General features: G+C 38.7%; 1 protein-coding gene across 5 annotated transcripts in view; it reads left to right on the top strand.

Annotated features, from left to right (window-relative positions):
• Positions 1 to 26,036, top strand: part of LOC124165736 (rab11 family-interacting protein 4B) — a 569,850-nt gene that overhangs the window by 330,157 nt on the left and 213,657 nt on the right. For 4 of the 5 annotated variants that reach the window (XM_046543223.1, XM_046543221.1, XM_046543220.1 and 1 more), the window contains 3 exons: positions 10,712 to 10,853; positions 20,068 to 20,361; positions 25,243 to 25,287. In XM_046543223.1, coding sequence (XP_046399179.1) covers positions 10,712 to 10,853; positions 20,068 to 20,361; positions 25,243 to 25,287 — 481 coding nt within the window. The remainder of the gene's footprint in view (positions 1 to 10,711; positions 10,854 to 20,067; positions 20,362 to 25,242; positions 25,288 to 26,036) is intronic. The other variant, XM_046543222.1, reaches the window with a different exon arrangement.

The following is a 26,036-nucleotide window of genomic DNA, read 5'->3' as shown; positions in this document are numbered from 1 at the left end:
GCGAAAAATGACCGTGTGAAACCAGTTTTGGAGCTAGTTTGTATCCATTCATTGTGCGGCGGGGGTTGGCCTCGCGTTTGGAGAGAATTTGGCCCATAAATTATTCATCCCACTGCTCCCACGATCACGAGGCTGAGTTCTCTCTCAGGAGACGCCCCTTACCCAGAGCAAACATGGTTAATCTCGCCCTAAATTATTAATTAAAGGCTGAATAATTGAGTGCCGGGTGAAAATGTGTGGAGGGACTCAGGTGAAACTGGAAATAGGGAGTTATTAAGACACGTGGAGGCGTGAAGCTTGATGGTAACAATCACTATCGATGGTGTTACCCAAAATGCTAGAAGGGGTATACGAAGTAGAGAGAAGAGGCATAAGAAGTATACGTGACCCCCATTGTTACCCTCGGAGGTCAATTAGTGAATAATACGGGTATTTGGACTTTACCAATGACTTGGGCACCCTATAAAACCCATGGATCGACAACTTTGTTGGTATGCTATTCTTTTTGCCACCCTTATGAACTTGACGGTGACCTTACTGGGTTAACGGTTGAATTTTCGTAAATAAAAGTGTTATTTTCGGATTTCTCGTGTCCGAAAACCTAAGAATTGAAATCTTGGTCAATGAAATTCCGACTTTTTTCTATCTCGATTTTTTTAACATTGAAAGGCAAATAAGGCAAATTCAAATTTTTTGTTTGGACCCACATTGTGACGTCAAAAGGTCAAAATTGTAAAATTTTGCTTGCACTCAACAAAACATAGCACCTTTCCCCAATAAGTGTGCCAATTTTCATGAATATTGCTCGATGCAAAGTTACTAAAATTAAAGGTCAAAAATGACACACGACCCTTGGGACAGTCTGTAGACTGATCTTCCTTCCCAGACGATTTCTAATACGAGGTCCGTTCAGAAAATAACGGGAATTTCAGTTTTTTGAAAAAAAAAAAGATTTGTTAAATTTTTTCATTAATGTTGTTGCCTTCAGAATAGTCCCTATTAGATAGTATGTGCTTGTATCAGCGCTTCTTTCAATCCTCGAAACACTTCTCAAACTCGATCTTTGGGACGGACTTTAGCTCTTTCAGCGATTTCTTTTAACGTCAACTATACTTGTTAAACGACAGCCCTATAAGGTTCTCTTTATTCGAAATTCACGAAATTCCTCCTTTAATGCATCATGTAATATTTCCTGAAAAGGCGGATACCTGAGTCCAACCTGGTTACCTATCCAGTGAGGTTTGAAAAAATTATGAACCGCGAAAATGAAATAATTTTTGTGCCTGGACCTCAATCACTTTATGGTTATTCAAAAATTATTTCAAAATAGCTGAAAGCTATTTCAAAATTAATGAAAGAGATCTTGCACATACAATTTTTTAATCATTCACCACAAGGCACGTTTTAATGCTTTCTAGTGCGTAAACTATGAGAAGGTGTCGAATAGTGAATGGAGTCTTAATGGAATTTGCAACATCTCTTTGATTTATGATGAATCGGCTCTTCGAAATAGTCCTTTAAACTACCAGTTTCGTTCGCCATTTAAAAAGTTGACTTTTCTCCAATTTCAGTGTCACTCTAAGCTTAAAATTTCGAGACTTTGTCTGTCAAATCCTCACTGAACGCTCTCTTTGGACGGTATATTTTTTTCATCGGAGTAAATCGCGAAGGAAGACGACCTGGAATCGGTGATCCACTTCCGATCCGGTGATCTCCTAACAATGGGCGAACTCCTCACTCTTCGCCCGCATAAACAGGTGCCTCATGTATCGGATGGGGATATTTTTGCATTTCCATCACACAGCGCAACGGTTTTTTTTTCCTGCCGAGAAGCATTTGTCGGGTCTACGGTGCGGGATCTGGGTTATCTCTCCGCATCTCTTTGTACACTTCTCTGCAGGCTACGGATGGTTGCGATGGGAAAATAGAGATAGCGCTGGGGACGCAATGTTGTGTGGAGAAGCTAGCGATGCGAAAGAGGAGCTTCATCGGGCCCTGCGCGTTGCGTTTGTTTTGTGTGTATACTTGAGTCGCCCATATGTCGACGTGTTTCATGTTTGCGTGCTGGTTAGAGTTTAACTTCGATCACACACGCATCTACATTTTACTAGTTTTTTTTCAGCGGGATTACTCCGCAAGACACCTCAGTAGGCGTTTGATTGGGGGTGTTAGTTTTCCCATTCCATCTCGTCGCTATGTACTCGGAGGCTGGGCGCTAGGCTTGACTTACTTGAGCAGTTGAGAATAGATATCTTTCAGAGCGACACGGAGAACGTCATATTAGAACCTTACTGTAGTTATAAGTCCGACAGAAACGATAAATCAATAGAGACATTTTGCCGAACGGATAAGTATCGGTCTCCGATTGGTCCGTAAAATTGGTCTCTTGACGTGTTACGTGATCTAGAATCGAAAAATGATATTTTTGAAAAATCGATTTTTTTTTCAATTCCCCAAAACCCCCAATAAGTAGAAGCATATAGGCTGATAGGAACACTGCAGTAGATACAACGCGCCTCGTATTTTTGGGTAGGGGAGGGTGGTGTACCTAGGGCAAAGTGTACCTAGGAACATTTGTAACTACCGGCAAGTTCTGCGACCTAGAGGCTTTAAAGTAAACTATTATGTGAAAGATGGGCTAGAGCAGGGGTTCCCAAACTGGGGGGCGCGCCCCCCTGGGGGGGCGTGGAGAAAGTTCAGGGGGCGTGACACCCAAATGAAATAAATAAAAAAATTACAAAACGAATTTCCTCAGATACGTACAATTATTGAATCTTTCCATTCTGCGTTACCGTATTCAACAGTGAACAAAAAAATCTACCTACTCACCGTATCAAGTAGGCACATACTTGTACGGGTACAAGTACTTGCGAAAGTAGGAGTTGGTATGTACGGCAACGTGGAAATAGGGTATTGCAAAATGGAAAGCTGATATGTGTAGCGTGGTACAAAAAAGTTTGGGAACCCCTGCCCTAGAGTATAGAACAGGTTAATTATGAGTCCATTTGGGTTATTCTTACAAAGAAGACGCAAGTTTGAAGTTTTTGGCGCTGAGAAGTAAATTTTTTAGTTTTATATGGAAGTCTTTTTCCAAAAATCGATCACACCAACAGCGGTTATTGTAGCACAGGTGAAATCGACGTATAATGGTGAGTAGTATTTGCTACTTATTTGGTATTTTAGACGCAATATTAATCAGAAAAATAAGCCGATGTTAAAAATGGCTACCTGTTGTACCAAGGAACACAAGCCCATGACGTACCGAGGAACATGTTCCTGTGTTTGTGATTTTTGTAGTCAGGCGTAATTTATTGTCTAATATTATATGATTTGAGTTATTTTGCTACAATAATTACATAATTGGACTATAGAAAATGCTCTTAATTTATGAGGGTTTAACCTAAGTTTATTTTTACTTGAAAGGATTTATATTTTAAAATTGCATTTTTACGTGAACTACGTTAATTTTCTATATGCAACACTTCAATGTATTTTCAAATTTAATAAACAAAATAAATATTGATTTTCATATTTCACGTTTTTAATTACTGTTCCCAGCAATTAAACTTGCGTTCCTTGGTACAATAGGTAGTGTTCCTAGGTACATGAACAGGAGGTACCTACGAACAATTGCAAACACTTAAAAAAATAATTTGATCCGTTAATAGTAAAGGTACAAGTCTAAAAATTAAAACTTATATTAAGTAATCCTGATGGATTGGATTGTTTATGTTAGACTGAATCTTCAGTGAATATATTTTGCTTTACAAAAAAATTGAAAGTGTTCCGTGGCAAAACACTCTCCCCTGCATGTAACTGAGGAGATGAGCTAAGGATGGAAAAATTTTCTGATGCTTGTTGTGTCCGGCTACAGAGATGACTTTGGAATCGCTCTTTTGGTCATCAGCTAGTGGGGATGAGGGTGAGGGTGTGTTTTTTCCTCGGCGGTTGGGTACCATAGTGGCTAGTTCTCCTCTCTGCTAGTAACCCTACACCTCCTCGGGGCCATCTGTTTGTGCTCCACGCGAACGTTTTGAAGCTCTTCCATCTTCTTTCCGAAACATTTTCGCACCCCTTGTTCCACACCCACCCTTCTTGTGAGTTCGCACCCTTGGCACGGAAACATTAACTCATCCCTTGGCGTTTGCATCCAGTTTCTCGGAGGGGGCTTCCTCGCGTCATGGGTGGGTTTTCATGCACCTACCGGTCAGCGTGACTTCCGAGTTCATTTTGAAAGCCATCTATGGCTTCGAAGGACTATTACGTTGAGATAACCAAAATATTTAATTATTTAATTAATTTAAAAAAATATATTATTGAATAAAAAACTCTTTCGTAACATTTATTTATGTAAAAATATTGATTATCATTGTATTTTATATTGTTCTCATGTTTTCATTCATAGCCCTGATGATAGTTTTAAATAAACTGAAACATTGGCTAACAACTTTTTTGCATCATAGGCATTTGACCTATACTTCAAGAATGTTTTACCATTTAATAATGAGGTCAAGGTAAGAAAAAAAATAATTACAAAATATTTGTTCTACTAAACAATCTTTCTCCTTCTTCCTTGGAGCTACATCCTCTTTGTGGTGAATTTTGAGGTTATTTTCGAATTTTTTTCTTTAAATATTCAAAAGGGAACCATAAAAACTATACTTTTAGGTCTGCTCTTCTCTTCAGACTGCCATCAATTGTATCGGTACATGAAAATAGGCTTGATCTGTAGTTCGATGTTTGTTCCATTTCAATTCCCTCCAACTGATTCGCTATTTCCTGGTCGCAGCGATGACATTTCCTCCCGTTAGTCATAGTTCTATTATGAGATGGAAGTATATAAAAATGTGTTTCTTTACCAAAGGGTTTCTCTACTAACAAAGAAGATAAAAACGTGGTCGTTTGAAGCATAGTATTGCTTTATGACAAATATTTGCTTTGTGGGTTAGCCCTTTTCTTCTTTCTAAACGTTCGCACGTTCAACAAAAACCACGCCAACTGCAAGTGTTTACTCTGGATTGGGTGACACATTAAGTACATCTCAGAAAATGAAAACTCCTTTATCTTACGTCTCGAAGGAACCATTGTTATCCTGAATGTTATCATCGCTGTTTGCTAAGAAAGAAAATTCTACGTGCGCAAGGCGAATCTCTCGTCATTTTGATCTTCTGGAGAGGTTAAAAGTTTAAAAAAATAATAGCATGACATATGTGAGGCTATATCGTAAATTTTACGACGTAGCTTCAATGACGTAGACTCTGCGGTGGCGTGGAAAAAACATCGATGCGGCTAGGAAACAACTCAACTGTGATCTCCCATACCTGTGAGCGGCATTTTGCTGTTAGTTCTGTAGAGTAATGATAGATGACGTTGACTATGAATTAATTTTTCCCCAAGGCTGTGAAAAAGGGGACTACAGGAAGGAGGTCTAATTCCATCCCATATAATGCTAATTTCTGCTTCCACTTCTGTCGAATTTTAATCGGTTTTCATAGAGTGAAGAGTTTGTTTCGGTGAAGAGTGCAATGCGATCCACTTTTATCCAATATTTTGCAGTATTATATTTGTAATTGCTAGAAACATCATTGAAAAGTAATGAATTTCATAGATCAAAATACCAAGTATAAATTTCGGATAATATCCAGAATTATACCTTATTTACCCATGAAACTCCGTCAGCGACGTGAGTGGCGACTTAAGTAACCCCATTAAAAAGCGCGGTGGATGACAACGCATTTATGCCTCGCTCAAATTACGATTGCTCCAGCGATCGTTGGAACTATCGTGCATTCACACTAAGATGGTTAAAACATGTGCTGCCCTTCAGTGCTGAAATCTAAAGTGAACGACAAACTGGCGGTTGGCGAAGCTGTTGAGATATGCAGGGTCAAGAAACTACTGTGTTTAACGTGTATTTAACGTATAATTTTTCTTCCGCCCATATTCTTCCTTGCTTGGACAAATCCATGAAAAATAATAGAGCAATAGGGTGGTTTCCTATTATTTTTTTATTGCTTTAATCGAAAGATTATTACTCCTGGAGTACGTATTTCACGCTTTTAGATTTTTAAATGACAACATCTATTTTTCGCGATTAAATGAAAAGTGAAAATTTTCAAGCGCGCGAAAACGCGACGCTTAAGTATGAATGTCGGGAAGTCTCTCTGCGTGACGTATTTCTGGTTCCCCCTCCCGCCCTGCGAGGTGACCTTGAGGCGAGGCTTAGCGCTGATACGACGCAGGCTGCTAGCGGCTAGCCTAGTACCTTGCTGTCTGGTAGCGCTTGGCTTAAAAAAGGTTTATTAATACCTTATCATTCGAAGAAAACTTTCCGAACTTAGCCAGTTTTAATAGGTGATTATTAAGACATGTTTCCCTGAGCTCTGTGCCTCATGCATGCATTGGTAACCTCAGACGATGTATAACTCCTATCCTCTCGTGTAGAAACTAGGTCCCTGTGACGTCATGCGGAGTGGAATCGCATGGGCGCCAATCTGGCCTTTTTCAAATGAGGATAAAATTTGACCCATGCCATTCGTCTAAACCGGTATTTCAAAAACCAAATAATTTGTGTATTATGAATACACTAATGGTGGGTAACGAATCGCAATCAATGCCTTTCGTTTTCTTTGATGAAGGAAACTACCCTATTGGAGCTTCACAGACTTTGCGTCCTTCTCTTGTTGCTTCCTCTTCCGGTTTCGCAGCGCCTAATCATCGTAAAGTGGCAACGTTCGGAACTGCAGGAACTATTGTCCGGACATGCATTCACATAACTATTTCTGCCAACTATCGTCAGGACAATCGCTGGGACAATGGTATTCTGAACGAGTCGTTGAGGCCTCCTTGAGAATCCTCTCTTGTAATATTTGTGGTTGTAAAGCTGATTTTTCATAAGTGCTGAATTCAAATTTATTACTCTATTCGGTATTTATAAAATCCGAGGACGCGCGTCTCGGTGTAATCCGGCATTATTGTCGATGTTTTCTCGCCGTGCGAACGGAGTCTGGCGCGTGCGGTAGATTTCCAAAAAGTGCATGTGTTCGTGTTACGTTGGGGAGAGGAACTCCTAAACGTATCGAGTTTTTCCTTACAGACTAAGAACCGAAATATGGAAAAATGAAAAAAAAAATAAAAATAAAAAAATACACAGAAAAAAAATAAAAATATTGTGCATTACGATGGCAACCTTATTTTTGCATTTTTTTTAATATTCCCATAGAAATCGCCTTGTGATACGTGCTAATGAGCTTATTATACACCACACTTTGAAAGTAATTGCATCACTATATGTGCTAGGAAATAACGGGCATTTTCAGTACCCGCATCTCTACTTTTTGTGGAATTTGTTTTTCGTTTTTTCCGTATTTTGGTTAATTTTCTGGCTTTTTCGCCAAAAAATTTGTCATTTTCGGATTCAAAGGATTTTTATCGGTATATAAAAAATATTTGCAGAAAGAAACGTGTCATTGTATTATAGAAATACCCCATGATTTTCTATATTGACATTGGTCTGTGAGGTAAAACTAAAAGTTCTGGAACTCCTCTTCTCAACTTCCCCTAGAGATGTGCAGTTACATCTACTCCTTGACTTAAGCGACCCCTGTGGCCGCATGAGGTCGTTCCTATTCGTCTTCGGCCCATATCCTGGCGTTTCCCTCTGTCTAGGATGAAAAATGTGTTTCACGCCTTCCACAAGCAGTTAGGGGGTGTGGCCAGCAGCCAGGTCTGCGGTACTCAACCGTCCAGGCGTTGACCCATGCGAGATCGCGTGGAAGTCCAGATGGTCGCATGTTTTCGGGGAGTGGGGAGTAAACCTGATGCATGGTTGTATCTGCTTCACACAGATGCTCTTGCGCGCTTTGGTCCTTTGCAGGATTCCTTTATTTTGCCCCGAGCCGGCTTTACCAACAGCAGCATCCTTAGTTTCTTTTTTTCTTGTTTTTCATTAAGGATCAAATTGAACACAAAGTAAAATTGCAGTCTTCCTTCTCTAGCTTTCGATTAATTTTGGAAGGTATAACTGTTTACGCTTTGATTCTATTACACAGTCTTCAGTTCTTCTTCAGGAAAGCCAATCAAAAATTGGCCCGCATACATCATGGTATGGAGGTTTTATCTCTATCTATGATAATTGTTACCTATGTTTTACAACCGTAGTAATCGTTGTGATTGATAATACTATTTTTTCTGGGAGAATATGTTTGAGACATAACCACGCGAAGCCTACCAATGAAGTAAGAAAAAAAGGTTTTCATCGTGGGTTCCATAGTTTATTTTAATACACTAGCGTGATGCGCCCACTCCCAGCGGGCTTCCCCCGCTCTTTTCAATGCAGGTCCACAGAGGGATGGGCGCGTTTCTAATTTTAAAATGTAGAAAAAAAGGCAGGGTATTATGTACAAATTTAATTGGAATGTTCATGTACAAATTGAGGTCAGAGGACCTCTTTAAACACAACATTGGAAGTAATTACACTATCCTCTGTTAAACGCACATGATGACTCATACTTACGTATCAACAGGAGACTTGAATGTGGAATCAGCCGCATTTTGATAAAAGTTATTTAAAGAATGCGAGATATTTTTGCAAACGAACAAATGTACCAGTTTGTGCGCCGTTAACATCAGGAATATTTACCGTTTTTTTTAAATAAATTATTTAAAATCGAATTTTAGGAAACAATAGCAATATTTAGGAAGTAAAAAATGCTGTCGCATGTTCTCTGATAAATTCTGTGCATTTTGGTACCTCATTTGTAGAGTTTGGTTGCGTATAAGTTGAGAAAAAGGTATATATACAGTAGAAATAATTTAGAAGATTAACGAGTGTTGGCCAAAAATTTCACCGCATAGTAAGCATATACCCTTATGGGATTGTCAATGTTTTGATCGAAGTAGGCGTAATCGTACCCAAGCACCCCCATTCCTGCCACACTTCGCTCCACACTCGGAACTAGTGCAGTGGTGCCCTCTCTAGTGTATTAAAACCTTTAATTTTTCCATCATTACGTACACGATGGAATGATGATGTTATATCAACAGGATTTTCGAAGGGATTCTATGTAAGAGGTAGCCGGTATAGCAGGAGATATCTCTCAGTCGCAGATAAACGGTTAGTGAGGTATTCTCGACTTCTTGATTCTTTCCTCGTTCGCCAATCCGAATGTCAGAGGGGATTCATTGCGCGGTTAATTTTTTTATTTCGCTCGTTATTTCTCTCCGTGCTCACTCAATACCCATTTCGGGGTCGGAGGCACGCGCACGGAAGGTCGTGACCCTACCTTTATCGCGAGTTTTCGTCGAGTGCCCGTGAAGCGAACTCAAAAGGTTCTGCTGGTTTTCACAGTAGGTATCTCGAGTCGAAGGGAGTTCGTTCCGTACATTTTTCTTCTCTTGAATTAAACACTCGAAAATATACGGAGGCGAATATGTTTCCTTTTTTTCCCCCAAGTATTCAATTCACGTCTTTTAGGTATTTGCCTCTTTATTTCGTGCACGTGGTAATCCAAACCTCACCTTTCCTTCGTTGGGAAAGGAAGTAAGCTTTTCAAAACTGCAGCTTTTTGGAGTGGCATTGCTTTGATTACTTGTGTTTGCACTAATCCCTTGAGGTTTCTCTTGGGTTTTCGGTATAGTTTATTTTACTCCCATATATAAAGCGCTGTATTTTTTCATTGATGGTTAACGAAAAATTCAGCTCTCTAATTTATGTATCAGGATGATTATATAAGATTTAGTAAGTACCTATTATAACACTTTAATTTCATAATAATTACAACGGTTTTTGTTGTAAAGCTTCAACTGGTTTCTTTATATGCTAGCTCGTATACAATTGTTGACGTTCCGTACTCATAGCTTACCTTACTGATAAAATTAAGGATCGTTTTTTCGGTGATATCTAACCTACTTAAATTTAATCCCACTGATACCAATCAGCTGCCGTCACGAATGCATATCACTATATCGTAATATGCAATTTTTTAGGTACCAATGAAAGTAGGTGCCCAAATTTTCAAGGCATGCTTTATGGACCACTATTACCTTGTGCTATATAGTAAGGATGCCTGTTAGAATTCTCTGCATCGTTTGACTTAGGATAAGTTATCCCCATTATGCAGTTGTTGCGCTAAATCTTGTATATTTATAGAAATGATCGTTAATTTAGGGTGCATTTCGTGGGGGTGTAGATACTATTTCACGTATAGCGCAGCCAATTTCGCAGGGTTATGAAATAAAGTGACCCAAAGTGAAGACGGTTAATTCCGTCAATAACGTTTTTAGCGGCGAGTTTTGCTTATTTCGGGCGCAAGTGAAAATCACGTTAACGAAGATAAATTGAATTTTGTAATTATAATTTTTCTTAAGCGAAGTTTTTGAACTAATTTAAGCTTCATAAAGTTTATCATATTTGAGGGACATGTATACCATCATCATAAAAACAATTGGACTATCGGACTCTACAAACTTGCATGTAATTAAAAAATTTAGTTCTCCTTATTTTATGAACAAACCTCGCAAAGCCACCACCCGGCTGAGTCGATCACGAATTAGTATTTAAACTGAGTTTATAATGAGTAGTATACCTTTGGTAATAACGATATGTGCCTTCCCATTTTTTTTCGGCGAGGCAAATTCACGCCATTGAAATTCTGAGTATCAGCTTTTTTATACTCACGATCACTCACGCCATTCTTTTTTCTATTCACAGATATGCTGTCCCCGGGAGTGACGGTGATGGCGTCACAGCCGGACTGCGATGACCAGCGGCTCATGACCACATCGATGGACACCGATTCAGCGATCGGAGGCAGCGCCTCTCCCGACACGAACGGGAAGAGCACGAACCACAGGTGCGTGCATTACGACAACTACTCCTCCCCACTCCCAACCCCCCTCCCCCAAGCTAATTAATAGCTCCCCCGCATGAAAAGCCCATCTATTACCCCATTCTCATTTTAGTCCCGTCCTTCCTAACTGCATAGCTGAGAGCAAAGTGGCTCATTATCCACTTTGATTCATCCCACGGCTCATAATTCGTCGCTCTCGTGCAGAACGCAAAGCGTTAGTTCTCCAGCTGATTGCTCTTCTCTCTCTGCTTTATCCGGGCGTTTTTATGAATATAATTTGGAGGATTGTTGCGACAATTACATTGGTCACGTGATCTATTACCATAGTGATGAGTCGAATACTCTGTCCTCGAATTCTAATACGAATCGTTGTGTAATATTTACTAGAACAATATTATTGATGACGAATTTTAATGAAAGGCTGTCAATTTCCTCTTCGCAGCGCATAATATCACATTATGATGACTGTGACTTACCCTTTTAGTGCTATTAATTATTATTAATTAAGGAACTGTGGAGTATCTAATTTCTTAGTTCTGTAATTTGGCTTTTTCCCAGGTTTGTATTTACGAACTTTTTGGACTTAGGTTTTTGCTCCTTTTGAAAGTAAATTGTATTTTTACATCACTCAGGAAAATAGTACTCTCATCACATGATATGATAAGTATATTGCTGGGTTTAACGCTCATCGCGAATGTATCTACTAATCCTTGATATGCAAAATTTATGTTATTAGTAATACATATTTATAAAGAAACAAAAATTCCCGTTTCTGAACACAGCTCGTGCATTGGTACGACAATGACACTGCTCGCTTGATTTATTATGAGTCGAATGCTTTTTCTTCGAATTCTGATACAGATCTACGAGTAATATTTACTCGAATATTAATATATCGAATTTAATACTATTTAAATGCAGTCAATTTCCTCTTCATAGGAGGAAATAACACCTTATGATAACTGTAATTTTCCCTTTCAATGCTTTAAATAAATGTTAATGTTTCTAATATTTGCCATTTCATAATAACCACAACGGTTTTTGTTGTAACTTGTTTCTTCATATGCTAGATCGCATAAACTTTTTGACGGACTTACCTGCCAGATAAAATTATGGATCATTTTTTTCGGTGATATCAAACCTACTTAAATTTAATCCCAGTAATGTCGAGCAGTTCTTGACTTCCAGACTTTCTATGCTTTCAGGATATGGGTTGTAATTCTATCACATTCGTGTCACCATCTGCCATGAAAATAAATAAACTCGGTGTTTGGCATAGGAACCCGGAAATATTCTAAACTACCGGAATTAATTGTTTTTACCATGGTTTTCGCTTCCGATTTTGTCCTATTAGGGCGTGAATTTTAGTTATCTTGGCTGTCCGATTTTATTTTTGATCGTTATAGAAAGTGAAAAAAAGACCCCAATCTTACCGTTTTTCGATCCCTCGCCTACTTCGCGATCAAATCGCGACGAAAAATCGACGGCCTTGGCCCCTTCGTATTTAAGTTGATGACGTCACTAACTCCTTCGGAGCGGGAATCCAGTTCCCCGATAATCCTTCGCCTCGCGCATCAATCTTACGTGTTACATTGTATATTTTCACCCTCGTGAGGAATTCATTTCCTCCCAGAAAAGTTCTCCTTGAACTATAAAATGAACCTACTGTCTGTAAAAAAAAGCAAGATACTCGAGTTTGAGGAGCTCTAGCGTCTAAACGAAGCAATCGATTTCAATGCAATAAAAAAAGCATACGAAAGAGAATTTAGTTCTACGTTATATCATGTACTGTAAAAATTCTTCGGCTTAATAGTATTTCCTGTACTTCAAGGTGCCCAACTTTGAGCGCTTGGCATTCCCGTAGTTTTCGTTCCTATTACTTGCAATTTTGATATAAAGAAGCCACATCTATTACTAGCAGTTTGCCGAAAACAAATAGTTTATACTGCGAAAATTAACGGAGTTGTTGTAAACAACGCAAACCTCTGCTAACTTCGAAACAATTGAGTCAATTGAAAATTGATTGGTACTGTTGTCTTCCGTACGATTTGATTTTACGCGCAAAAAACGGGTACTTTTTCGAGAAAAAATTAAGTACAGGAAATACTATTGAGCCGAAGAATTTTTAAAATACATGATATAACGTAGAACTAAATTTTCTTTCGTATGCTTTTTATTGCATTGAAATCGATTGCTTCATTTAGACGCTAGAGCTCCTCAAACTCGAGTATCTTGATTTTTTTTACAGACAGTAACGTCACCAACTCATGATAGTTCGGCGGCAACTTTCCTGACACGTAGTAAATCATATTGGAACGCTTATTAGCACTCCATATTTCCATGGCCGAAAGAAACGATAGATAGATACTTTTCCGAAAGGATTGGAATAATTTTTTCCTCCGAACAATGAAGGACTTAAATGGGGAACATGCACAATTTTTTTAAAGTACTATAATAAGACGTTCCCAACCTCAAATGTATTCGCCGAAAAATTGGCGGATGAATTATGTTTTTTAGCTGAGTTACGAGACTTTAAAAGATTAATCTTCATCGGCTGCTTGAGAACACGACGTCATCTGTGCGTGACGTCACGGTAAGGTATTCACTGATGACAGACTGAGGAAGCGGATAGAAAATCGGTCCATGCAGGGGCTCAAACGTAAATTTGGCGAAAATAATTGCTATTTTTACTTCGATATCTTGCATTCAAGGCCCTACCGCTCTATATTCTCAACGAAGTGAATGGTGTACCGTCCGGTGACGTCAGAAGGCATTTCATGTCACGTGACTTAGAGCGGTATTCGAGCACGTTTAATTGGCATTTAATGACGTTTGTGGAGTGCTAGGAGAGTTTTGGCTTATATATTCGGTTTCGTGGGAAAATTGTGTATTCGGTGAGCTTACTAGCATTGATGAACATATTTCATGCATGTTCCCCATTGCTAGGATTAATTTCGTTGGAGCATTTCCTTTTTAAGCAATCGGCTGGTGTTCTAAAACCCCCCGCCACACCCCTTTTGCGGCGTCTTGCAGGGTAGTATGCAGAAGTAGACCCCATTGTTGTGCCTTAAATAGACGCTCTTTCCCCCAATTGCAGCTATATTCCTTCTACGTCCCATCTCCAATTTTCCTGGCTATAGTCTTGCATCCGTGTCGTCGGAAGCAATCTGTAATCATCTCCGGGGGGGTCGCCAAACTCCCTGGGAGATATCGTAAATCAATAGTATCTCCTTAAGAGATGATGGGGTTGACACAGAACCCGTGACTCGAAGATGAGTAAGAAGACATCGAATTTAAAAGCAGACCACATTGGAATCGTTCACCCTACGGACACGCTATCGAAATTCGTTGAAAGGAATCGGAAGATAGGAGGGAAAGAGGAGTTACTATGGAAACAAAGAATATCGTCATTTTTTAGCTCTTCTCCCGTAAGTTTAAAATGGAAAAAAACACGGTAGCCGTTACCCATCATGAATTGATGACGTCATTTTAGTTCTGGTTCAAGATGTTGCATCAATTATTTATTTGTGTTGTGCCCCATTTTTTGCACGGAGTATTTATTTTAGTGGTGTTATCGTACTGTGAATTTTGTATGCATTCTTTTTCAACGCACAATTTTTATTCTCTAATCAAATTAACTCACAAATCATGAACACAGTTGTCCTGGATAAGTATTCTGTAAGAAAAATCCGGAGTGATTTAACGTACTGTTAGGATGAAAGCTTCTCGGGTTTCCAACCGGGTCAGGGTCTGCATGGTGTAGGCCGACGTTTCGTTGGGACACTTTCCCAACATCCTCAGGGTTGATGATGCCGGTACCCGGTCCCGGACCAATCAGAGACCACCTAGGTGAAGGAGGAGGGTATATATATCGAAACACCGCGACATCGGCATCATCAGCCCTGAGGATGTTGGGAAAGTGTCCCAACGAAACGTCGGCCTACACCATGCAGGCCCTGACCCGGTTGGAAACCCGAGAAGCTTTCATCCACGCTATTCACCGGGAAAAGCTCAGATTCTTCATTAACGTACTGTTACTTCACAAATCAAATTAACATAAATTGCAAACACAATTGTCCTGGATACGTACTCACATTCAGTGGCGTAGAGAAGGGGGGTGCCTGGGGGGTCAGGACACCCCAGGACCCCCCCCCCAATCCCGAAATATTTGAGCACCATTACTTTGCTTCATAAGAGAAAACAAAATATTGAAATATCACGAGTTAAAAGATTTCTTTGTCAAATGAAGTTTTTTCGATTATTAAAAGTGTTAAAATAAGTTTAAAACCCATTACTTAGTACCCTGTTTTTCAAAAAGTTTCCCCCCAGGTTTTGGACCCTCCGCCCCGAACGAAATTCCTGGCCACACCACTTATTCCACTATTCACCAATACATGACACCCTTTGATTTCTCACGTCGTCAAAAAGAATTTTTGTCCACCGATATGTGACTCATATTGTTTTCTCCCGTCGTCAAGGAGAATGTCACACATAACTTTGTACTACATGGCCTATCTGATGGAAGTTCCATTAAAAGTGTTCAATAGGGGGCTTTCAAACCGCTTCGAGTTATTTTCCTTTTATAATTCAATTTAGGTAGGTTTTCATAGAGTACTTAGGAAGAATTATGGCAGCCTCCATTTCCTTCATGTATATTCCCTCTTCAATTTAAAATAAGACCTACTCCCTTTCATTCTATCTAAAAATCCTATTCTCTTCCTTCCTCTCCCTCGTTTACCTATCATTCTTCCCTCTAACACTGTTTTCAAAATCCCCTCCCCGCTAAGTACTCGTTCCATACATTCCTTCTCTCTCTTCCGTATTTCATCTAGAATCTGCCTCTCCTCACCCACCATCTCCAGCACTTCGTCGTTCCTCCTCCTCATCTCCGTTCACTTCACCTTATCCAGACCCACATCTCAAACGCCTCCAGCCTCCTCTCGTCCTCCTTGCTAAGTTTCCACGTTTTCGGACCGTAAATCGTTACACTTCAGATCAGATTCTCGACTAACCTTTTCTTTAAACTCTTACGTTACGATCCTCTCATAAACTCCTACCTGTTCGTGACCGGAACCACAATATTGGAATATAAAATTCTCTTGTATATTCCGCACTGGCAATGTATTACCGATCATGGTTACATAACTTATGTCATTAACAGGGTACAAATTATTGTGACTTGATTGTGTACCTTGATAATGACATATGAGTGGGTTGGAAACCAAGGGGTACAAGTGATTTCTCTTTTCCATACAGTGTTAGGTACAGAAATTAGGTATAGAAAACAAACGAATTCAATTAGATACTTAGTATTGCATTTGATTTTCCACTCGATGTCAGCACAGAACAGAGACTCCTTCGTTTACCTGGGCAACCAGGTTTTTGTGCATTTTTTCTAACAATTGACTTGACCTAACTCTATTGAGAAAAAATTCACTTGTACCCCTTGGCTTCACCCACTCATTTAGTAGAACCCGTGGTCGGTAATATTTATCAGTGCGGAATAAAGAGGGAAATTTTATTTTCCTATTTTCCTGCGAATATCCGGATTTCGAAATGTGTGTAATTCCTCTCCGTCCACTTCTGAAATCTATAGAAATTTATTAATATAAGTATAAGGAAAAATATAGGATAAAAATATATTTAATTGCTAAAATAACTCAGAAGATTTTCGTAAATTCTCTGTGTTGTATCGGTGCAGTTTGTAATTTTTAGCTGGTCTTAAGGAGTTCGAAGATCATATGTTATGCATGACCCTATTTTATATACATACTAGCTGACCCGGCGAACTTCGTACCGCCTAACAATCAATGAACTTACAGTTTACTTACACCATTTATAAATCAAGAGCGGCTGTATCGTTTTTAATCATGTTTAATTTATTATAATAAAATAAGGATACAAATTCAATAAAACTACGTAAATGAGTACCAAAATTGCTTGTCAGAAAGACATTTTCTTTATTGAATCTACATGGGGTGGATCGGAGCACGTTTACGCGGATTTTTTTCAACAAATTTTCTTACGTTTTGGCTTAAGAAATTTTGGGCATTTTGGTTTAATAAAGCAGTTTATGAAATAAAAATTATACGCATTCAGTTGTTGGCTATTTGCGTTATTAGCTGTAAAAAAATGTTTTTAGGTCCAAGTCTGTTGCATACACTTGGCCCTTTCAGAGGGCAGGTTGACACAACCCCAGACCGACGCTTGACTGATGCTCAAAATCGTGCAAGAAAAGCCCCTATGAAGCAGCATTCGCATTAAATGACTTAAGGCGCGCCAGTTTTAGTATCTCTATTTGGAAAAAATGCACTGCGTAAACGTACTGCATGCGTAAACGCACCACGGTGAGCCCTACACATTCGGGTTTAATGTCTTGCGTCAACCACCTTCTGATAAACAACAGTTTTTGTTTTGTATCAGGCGCAAGATGAAGCGGATGAAGCTAAATAAATATAGCGAAGCAAAGCAGTGACGCAGCGAGGGGAGGCTTTGGGGGATAACCCCCCCCCCCCCCAAGAGCTTAGAGAATTTTTTTATGAAAGATTTTGTTATTAATATTAGGGGGACGGATGACTAACAAACAAAACATATTTAACTATTCACACAGCCACAAAACCCACTATTTTGAACCATTTATCTTAAAAAATGTCTGGGGGAAGTGCCCCCACACTTCCCGCTTACCTTAGCGAGTTTTTTATACCCTACAGACCCGTGGTATTAGCTGCGCCCAAAACCCCCTATCCTAGCTACGCACTTGAAGCGAAGGACGAAATACAGAGGATGGTTTATCGACTCGTGAACATAGCACGCTAAATTGACCATGAGAAAAGCATGGGTTTTCATTAGCACATGATCACAAACAACACAAAAACTGAAAGAAAGACCATGCGATTTTTTAATCGTTATCACGAATGCATAACGAATTTGAAATTGGATACGTTTAAGCTCAAAAGGGCATATGAGGAAACCCCCCTGAAAATATGAGGTTTCTGAATTTCTATTCTATATTCTATTTCTAACAGCATATAGTAGTATAGTTTGTTATTATACGGGACGTTTTTTGGACGGTGCGGTGTGCATGTGGGAGTCCAAATGCATGCTGCATGCTGGTGATTGATCACCCCCTGCCAAACACCCTAGAGGTGGCTCGCAGGGTATTATGTAGATGTAGATGTAGATGAGTTGAGATCATGGAATCTACGGAATGAGGACTTCCTAACCTTTGAATTTTCCTTTGAGTAAAGTTGCGTGAATCACATTCATCACCAATTTGTTAATGATCACACACGTTCCGTTGGATAGTTATGGTTGGTTTAGGCTTCGAAAGATCATGAGCACAGAAACTACATTTTTCTGTAAATCGTGCCTTGGTAAGCCAGGTACGTCCAAGGACTTAAAATATTAAGATAGATAGTTGGTGATTTCGTCTTCGTTTGTTACACATTTAAAAGATTAGAATCCATGCAGAGTACGAACTATTTGAATTTACCTCGTTTTAGTCATCCACATCTTCGTTCTTGCTCGCTAAATCAACCATCTTTGATTCGGAACACGGACATTACCGTTTGTCAACAATTGCTTGGAGATTTGTTTACAAACACGGTAGTGAAGTGTCAACTCGAGCTAGGCCACGGCTGGGCTTACAATCAGCTCGAATTAAATTTAAAAAATGTAATTTCAATTTAATTAATATTTTGTATATATTTAGTAATTAAAATGTTATATTGTTACTAAATTCAGTTATTAAAGTGGTAAAAACAAAACAAAGTATTTAATTTGTAGTTTTGACCGACTTATCAATTGTTGTGTTACTATAACTCCTAAAAGCATGTCCATAGGAAAGCGATGAATTTTTTTTGTAAAATTATCCTTTTTTAATGGCCTATATGTTAACCCCGCCTGAGACGAATCCAAAGAACCAAATCTCATTGAAATCGGTGCAGCCGTTCTCGAGTTATAAGTGTTCTAACTAACACGATTTTCGACTTTCTTTTATATATATAGATATATGTTATAACCCAATGTTGCTTCTAAGCAAAATCAAAAATGTATGCATTATATGTTCTGTTTAGGAAATATCTAAGCTTCGCATTATTTTGTGATGTTAATTGTAATGACGAAATATTCAGCTGCCACGGTAACAATGATTAATTGCAAAATTTTCAAGTTTTCATTATGACAAATCTTGAAATTTGAATGCTCCCAAAAGTAGCTCTGGGGTAGAAAGGGTTAAGACTAGAACCGCGGACGGGACTTTTTTGTCCCATCGCCCTTTGCAAATGTTTGCCATTCATGTACTAGTGGTTTGATCCTTTTTAAAATAACTGAATTTTACTCATTTTTTATGTTCTTTCGAATGGTTATATTGAAAATATTGTACGATGTTTGGTTCGCGTGAAAAACGACGATTTACCTAGAACCGCGGGATGGGACTTTTTTGTCCCATACGGGGAAAACCTACAATTTCAGTTTTTTTTGTACACTTATTTTGTATTTAGCATAATAACAGTTTATTACGAAGTAGATCGATGCTCAGATACAGTTATTCTTGCCAGTTAGAAGCGCAGCAGGGAATAATCTGTGCACTGCGCCGGCCGCCTACTCACGCCGCGCCGGCCGCGTCACCTCTGCCCGGCGCTGCGCCCCTCTTGACAAACAACACTTTTGCTGTCAAAATTAGCTTACTGTAGTCCAAGTTATACTTAATGAAGCGTCTTCAACATTACCTAAATACGTGTTTTGTTCACACAGGCCACAAAAAAACCGTCAATTATGCTTAAACATGACAGGATCAACGTATTTTGTCAATGGTAAAAAAAAGACCCATGCCGCGGTTTTGGTGGGGTTGGAAAGTTCAGTGGTTCCAGTGTTAAGGCTCTATAAAGGCCGTTTTACACGAGGCACGGAATTGCGCAGGTTAGAGCTGCATTAATTTCTAAAATGGCGTGGAATTGCGCGAATGCATGAACGAAATTAGAACGGGCTATTTTGCCGTCTCGCATCCACGCATTCTCGCATGTGTTCTAGCAATTCACCGCTTTACACGACGCAATTTTGATTGCGCCTTCACACGTACGTCAGACTGCGCAATTCCCTGTACCGTGTAAAACGGCCTTAAGAATTGGAATGAAGATGGGATCTATATTTAAACACACAGCCACGAATTTATTATGACAGAGAATTATTCATTTTCCTTCGTCAATTTTCTTTACAGTCAGTGTTCCAGTCTGTCGGATGGCGAGAGCTTCGAGTGCTACGGGGAAGGAGATGAAGGGCCCGCGCCGGAGTTCGAACTCGGGGCCGAAGACTACGAAGACGACGAGGGTTCGTCTCCTTCGTATTCTCCCCGCAAGGGTGCGGTCAACGGTAATGGCAGCCCCACGCGCCATCACCATACCAACGGCGGCGGAGGGGGCGGGGGAGGAGGAGGAGGAGGAGGTGGTCCACATCTCGGTCTGCAGAGGAACGCCTGGGCGCGGTCCAGCCTGAGGAGAGCGCAGCAGCCTAGGTGAGGGGAATGAATCATCTGTATGCTTGTAACGTCGTGTACCGAAATTGCGGGTCGTATTTAACGTGGTTTCATCTATATCCACATAGTACCTTGCGGGCCACCTATACCGTCGGCGTCAAAATGATGTGCCGCTGTACTTTGCAAATTTATATCTGGACTTCGGCGCATGCCATAATAATGAATTATACGTCATTTTTAAGGAAATTTTAATCCCAATTCTGATTTATTTTTTATTTGATGAAATATTAAAAAATCAAGACACACGAGTGCAATACATTACTGCGCGCACCAAAAAATTAGCCGTTTTGTCAACTTCATGAATTTTGTAACTAAACCTAGGGAAAACTAATAGGCCTACAACATTCATCTACCACACTAAGTTGCAAAGTTATTGCAGTTTAATAAAATGGCTTCTGCGTAGTTTTAGAACGAATATTTTGTTGTAAAATAACGAATATGTTTAAACACTAACTAGTCCTACTGTTTACCTCGAAAGAAAAAATAAAATTGATAGAAACACTTCTCAGTTTTTTTTGCAATTTTTTGCAACATCATTTTGACACCGACAGTAGGGTGTTTGGCAGGGGGTAATCAATCGCAAGCATGCAGCATGCAATAGTAATCCCACATGCACACCACACGGACCAAAAAACGTTACGAATACTAACAAGTTACTCTGCCATATCCATGCGAAGGCAAAAATTGCCAACTACTCATTAAAGAAATCTGCCCATGTAGCTAGAACGCACAGAACATGCTATGATAAATACTAGGAAAATTCAGAAACATACATTAAGGAATATATATAAGTCAATAGGCTACACTACAAGTCAACTAACCTATTAGTAAGTTATGATGCTGTCTTTATAGTCTCTTATATCGACCATGCAAAGGCAAAACATCGCAACTACTCATGGAGACAATGTGTCAATATAGCTAGAACACACTCTACATGCTGTTAGAAATACTTGGAAAAATTTTTAACATGCAATAAGGTTAGTTAACTACAATACAAGTCTTCTTATCTATTTGTGAGTTCTAACGCTGCCGTATTAGTCTCTTATTGATCGCGTAAAAAAAAGACGTGCTGAATCTGTCTGTTCTACAGTCCGAGTTAACGAGTCCTTAGGGCCACTCCTCTACTCTCCTACATCTACTCTACACGCATTGAAAATTTCAAGTTTTATAAAATTACCATCAGGCCACCCGGCGTTTCTCGATAAGGATAGTGCCCATAGATGTGGGAAGCTTGGAACTTGGAATTCATGATCAAATGGCTGGATATTCACATTTTTTCTTTGAGCTTGTCAAGAGGTGTGCCTACCCGGCAGGATGTTCCACCATAGAAGTTGTATGACGAGACGTAAATAACGGTAATCAAAATATGACGCAAAGGACGCAATCGAAAGTAGCACTGGGGGGTTTGGTAGCAGAGATTCATCTATGCACGATGTTTGGTCGAAGTTCGTCCGGCCGTATGGAATCGCATTGCGGACAAACAAACAGACATCCTCTTTTATATGTAATATCATAGAGTAAGTATATATACTTACTCTAGAGTAATATACATAGATAAGTTTGAAATTAAATTTAAATAAAAATAAATGAAACGACCAACGCGTCTCCAAATGAGAACGGTCGAGCAAGAGTGAGGCGATTCATCAACGATTTTAATGTGGCCTTTCGTTATGCATGTATGTATGTATGTACGTTACCACTCTGAGCACTCAGCTCAGTAGCTCACACTTTATACGGCAGAAAATTCATCTCGTTTGCAATCTAATCTTGAGCTGAGTGCTCTGGACTCGATTTCATCGCAATCCGAGTCCGGAGAGCGACGCATTCTCTTCATGAATGCATGCGGGCGAGAGCGGGGTCGTCACAAAAGCTCGCCAGAGCTCGCTCCCTCAAAAGCACTCGAGTAAGTACGGTGGCAGAACGTAGTGGGCAGTGCGGTGAGATAGGCCGATATTTTCAAGAGACCGCGGAAAATGTACAGTGCTCTTCAAGTGCTCCACGTATAACTACGAGTCTTGACGGATATGGTAGACGGGTTGACGCGGTAGATACTCGCTTGCGTCGGATTTGCGTGAATACTCGATGAGATTCGTTGCTCCCTTGTCGTCCTAGTCTCCCGGAGATTATTTATTTATACCGTCGCGTAGTGACGACGGTGAATACACAGTTAAATTTGACGCACTTGAAAAAAGAAAATATAACAAAAAATATATGCATAATGATAAGAAATACTTCTTGCGAAGACGAATTATAAAATGAATTAATTATAGTGGAAAAAAGACAAAAAAATAGAAAGTTGCAAAAAAGACTTGAATAACATATTTCATTATTGATGCTTGCACGAAATTGTCATAAAATTGTATTTATGATCAATTTTTTAAAAAGATTAAAAAAAATAAGAAAAATATTTACAAAATGATAAAAATGCTACTTGAAATGGAGAATAAGATAACTAAATTCGAGTGGAAAAAAGACTGAATAATAAAAAAATGGCAAAAATGCGTATTTTTTATTATTAATTTTTTATATGAAACTTTCAAAAAATATTTTTCCGATCAATATTTTAAATGTTAGTAGGTACGTTTCTGGTAATACGAACAATACTACTCACACAACACAAACAAATTCGATCATTAATTATTGTGTTGTAAACTCATTATTTTCTCAATATTTTATTTTCAAGTGTTATTAACTTCTTCTGGGTATGTTTTGTTAGGGCCCACACCTCTACCCCATACAAGAGAACTGGCTTTAATTAACTGTAACTGGCTGGCTGTAATTACAATTTTTTTTAGTATTATCATAGCATGATTTCGGGCATTGGATGTTTGATTGTAACGTTTGTGTTTTGAAAACGGGGATCGCTGCGCTTGCATATATTTTTCCTCGTGCTTCGAGGTCTGTAATCGATTTCCGCGTTCTCACTCCGAAAAACTTCCTTCCGCGCCAGGAATGGAAAAACCGAAATCTAACGGAAGGTGGCCACGCAATACGGTTGCAGCTCTGTGAAAGGAAAAAAAAACAGAAGACTATTATCGAGCGCTTATTTCGCCCACAAAATGTCTTCCGTCTCCCACGTTTCGTGTGTATCGCGCGCATTGATGTGATCATAAAAAAATACTCCCCCTACATGCTAATCTCAAGGGCAAATCGACGATTTTCAGAAGGGATCTTATCCCAGGAAAATATAAGGAAAGTTTATTTTAGGACGAATCGCGTTTTGCCATTCAGACGTCAAATTTAATGTAATTTCTCCACGAGTTTATTTCAGTTCATTTATAGGATATTTATTATTGTAAATATTATTTACATTATTTTCGATAATTGGTTTGATAGGTATACCGGAATGAGTTGTTTTATTGTTTTTTATTGCTGTAGCTGTGAAATATTTTGTTCGTATTACCGGCAAGTACTTCCAAAAAAATGTGCACCTTTCATATACTAATTAGTGTCATGGGTTTTATAAAGTATGTGTTGTTAAACTAATGCTAAGACTGCTATACATATGATGGTATTATTTTTTATGTTTTTTAAAAATGATATGAACAATGAAAGTTTCATTTTTTTCTTGTTTTTGGTAGTTGGTAACCAGTAGCTTATATCCAGTTTTCATGTAGAGTGTTTTTTTTCTGTAGTTTTTTTAGCTCTTTTGCACAGTATGTATTCACACACAATGTATTAATTGTAGTCATTTAATGTTATTTACTATTCCGCAATGTAGCAATAGTTGCTTAGTAATTTGTTTATTTGTTCGGTATTGACAGCCAAAATTCCGTATTAATCTTACATTGTTAGTTTCCTTTAACACTAAGGACCGAGGATTCTAATTGTCCCCTCAGGTAATTATCTCGAGATTTTATTAAATAGAAAATCAAATAAACAGAACATCAATTAATTCTTAACTTTTGTATTCTTGCATTGAAACAATTAATAGTGCCATAATTTTCTCTTGAGCTTGTTGATGTGCTGTCGATTTGATAGAAAATCCTTCTCAGTGAGAAATAATGCTTTTCCTATTCGAAGGATAAAAAACGCAGTAGATGATATTGTTTAAGAATAATAGAACTGTTTAAAACATTTGTTAATGTTAGTGAAAGAAAAATTACCTGCTGGAATTAGATTGTTAATCAAATGCTTCATTTTTCTTATTTGACTAAATTTAATGTTGGTATACCAATAGATGAATTAGAGTTGCATAAAATTCGGAACATGCCTTGCACTACAAATAGATCAGGTATTAGTCTGGAAACAAGTAAAATTAATATTTATGTGATAAATACTCTGTAATTTGAGAACTGTAAGCGTCATAAGTTTTCCTTGTCATCTTTGGGACGGGGAACTAAAAAGTGGGACGCATGAATAGATCATAGCGAGGCATCTTATGAAAGAAACAGAAAAAGATTTCTGCCTGCCTTGGAAATGCACTGCAATATACTGCTTGGTTGGGGGCAATAATTAAGGCCAAATTATTGGTGCATTAGCGCTCAGACTTTTAATTACCAGAGTATCATTACCAACTGTTTTTCCAACATTGCATAACTTCGGTGATCATACGGGAATCTTTCGATTTCGTTTGCTCTTCATCCTTGGTCGTAACTTAAATTAGATGGTTTTAAGTGGGTATCTTAACATGTACGTAATTCAACCTTTGAAGTAAAACCATGAAATAGAAGCAGAACGTTATTATTAATTTCTCTACGAGATGTGTGTCGCATTTCCCCGGACGATGTATTGTGTTGCATTGGCTGTCAGTACCTATCGCCCTCATTTTAGGTTCTGTTGTGTATATTTTCCCGTTGATATGTTTTTATTTGGCTTGTGTTTTTTCCACATCTCATTTGTTTTCTGTTTCACCCGCAGCCACAACGATGCGTTTGCCAACCGGCGATGGGGATCCTTCAGACAGTAAGGAATTATATCGATTGATATCGCGAAACTAAATGCTGCACTTCGCGTTAACACCTGCATGATCGCAATTATGGGTTGCTTTGAGGTGGAGGTTTACTTGATTGCCTGGATTTATTTATATTAACCCTAGATGGAGTAGTTACACCAGTTGAACCTTTCAGGAAATCATCTTTCCGAGAACTCAATAATGATTTAGAAATTATCAATCACACAAAAATACGATAGCCTTAATTAAATGGAATATATACTGTTATTAATGTTTTGGCAGTTGAGGTAGGTGCCTACTTTACTTCTGGAAACCGTTGGTACGGAACTCATTTAGACACTTTCGATTTCAGTTCTGGAAAAAATCTCAATATTTTCGTATTTCTGTACATCGTTCCTGCTTAGATAAAATACATAATTTTAGTTATACTTTTTGAACCAAGGTCTGAGTAAGCTACGCTGTGGCAAACCATTATTTACTTCTATTTTTAATGTTATTTAAAACAACTTTATTGGTAGTATATTTCAGTGGGATAAGGAACTAAGAGTCATTTTCTCGGTTGTAGTTACCGTTGTCGAAGTATCTGTTTCAAAAACTTATTGATTCAACAATTAGCCCAAAAGTTTACTCTATAATGTTATCCCATTATCACATTACAAAATTTAACTTTAGGAAATTATGAGAACCATATTATTCTCACTCCATTATGCGTTGCCCTCTACCTTATTCAAGGGTGTAAAAATATTTTTAAAATGTTAAA

Source organism: Ischnura elegans, chromosome 9, assembly GCF_921293095.1.
Source record: "Ischnura elegans chromosome 9, ioIscEleg1.1, whole genome shotgun sequence".
Taxonomy (NCBI): domain Eukaryota; kingdom Metazoa; phylum Arthropoda; class Insecta; order Odonata; family Coenagrionidae; genus Ischnura; species Ischnura elegans.
Note: the sequence above shows the minus strand (reverse complement) of the source record. Positions and strands in the feature narration are given on the sequence as shown.